This window comes from Emiliania huxleyi (genome assembly GCF_000372725.1).
Source record: "Emiliania huxleyi CCMP1516 unplaced genomic scaffold EMIHUscaffold_243, whole genome shotgun sequence".
Taxonomy (NCBI): Eukaryota; Haptophyta; order Isochrysidales; family Noelaerhabdaceae; genus Emiliania; species Emiliania huxleyi.
Window position 1 is genome coordinate 27,416 of NW_005200226.1, and position 1,412 is coordinate 28,827.

Genomic DNA, 1,412 nt, shown 5'->3' on the forward strand with positions numbered 1-1,412 from the left:
GGGCCGAACTTCCCGCCCACGCTGGCGTGTCCGGCGCCATCTACTCTGAATCTTGGTGGCGGCGGCTTCACCGTCGGCTGAGTCGACAAAAGAAAACCTGTCACCACTCTGCCCGACAGCGTCGTACTCGCGCCCGCCTGCAGTCCTGTCACCAATCTCTGCCGCCTCTTCCAGAGATCGAGAGGCGGCACTCGACTCGCCCTTTCGCGCTCGTTGCCATGTATGCTAGGTGAGGGGAGGGGAGGGCGCGCCTGCTCAAACTCGATCGTCAGCTGCGCCGCGCCCTTGCGCTCCTGCGCCTCGCGCGCGTCTTCCTCGCGCTCCTTGCGCAGCATCTGGTAGGCCTGCCCAAACACGCCCTGCCCCCACCCCTTCTGCAGCTTCTCCGCCTCCGCCTGCACCTCGTGCACCTGCGGACGGGTCGGGTGGCTGGGTCGGTGTGGCCGGGTCGGGGTGGCCGGGCGTTGCTGCGGGCGGGCGTCGTGGGTGGGTCCGGTGGCCCTAGGGTGTGTGGTGGGTGTAAGCCCGGTGTGCCAGAGGCGGACTGGGGTGCTGTCCTCCAGCGCGACAACGCGTGTGGCGTGAGGACAGCGGCTCGGAAGCTGGTCTCTCGACAGGTCTCGGAGTGCTGCGTGAGTAGTCTGTGCGAATGCCACCTCCTCATCCATCATCCGCTCCGCCTCGAGCAGCTGCTCCCAGATCCCAAAGGGAAGCAAGCCGCGGTTGAAGAGGCGCACCATGCGCGGGTGGTCGCGCTCAAGCTGCTCTATCAGCGGTATGTCCGCCATCGCGCGCTTGAGCAGCGCGAGCGGCAGCGTGCGCTTGTCTGGCGGCTTGGACTCGCGCAGCTCGTCATAGTCGTCGATCTCAATGGGGAGCTCGAAGTTGTACTGCTTGTCATCGAGCGCCTCGTAAACCTCCGGATTCTCGAGCACCTGACGCGGGAGCCGCAGACGCCGGTGAGCGCCGGAGAACCGCCGCGCAGGCTCGCAGGAGGCCGTGTCTGCGTGCTCAGCAGAACGCCGCACAAGGCAGAGCAGCAGTGTCTGCGTGCAAGCGGCCCGCCACGATGCGTCGGCAGCGCCTCGCGCGACCGACGCGCTGTGAGGGACAGCGCGGGGCGCGCCAAACGGACTGCTCCTGATGCTGCCAGCAGGCGGCAAGGCGCAGCGAGCGCGCAGCAGAGAGTGGGTCGCGTGCAGGTGCTGAGCGAGGCGTTCTGGGCGCCGGGTGTGCTGCGCGGTGGAGGCCGCTCCTGCTTCTCTTGCCGCTTGTCCACCACTAGGAAGATGTAGCCGGCATAGCAGAGCAATGACGTCGTCAGAAGCAAAACGAGTGTCAGGAACCACATGCGCCGCGCGGCACCGAGAGCGGCGCGCCCACGGCCTACAGCGAGCACAGGGGCAGCCTGT

The 1,412-nt window shown here is 67.4% G+C and overlaps 1 protein-coding gene across 1 annotated transcript in view; it reads right to left on the reverse strand.

Moving 5' to 3' along the window:
- The window catches only part of EMIHUDRAFT_236958 (hypothetical protein), a gene marked incomplete at both ends in the record, with an annotated part of 5,769 nt that extends 4,418 nt beyond the window's left edge, over positions 1-1,351 (reverse strand). The window contains 3 exons of the mRNA XM_005778536.1: positions 192-410; positions 657-935; positions 1,136-1,351. Coding sequence (XP_005778593.1) covers positions 192-410; positions 657-935; positions 1,136-1,351 — 714 coding nt within the window. The remainder of the gene's footprint in view (positions 1-191; positions 411-656; positions 936-1,135) is intronic.
- Positions 1,352-1,412: the final 61 nt, after the last annotated feature.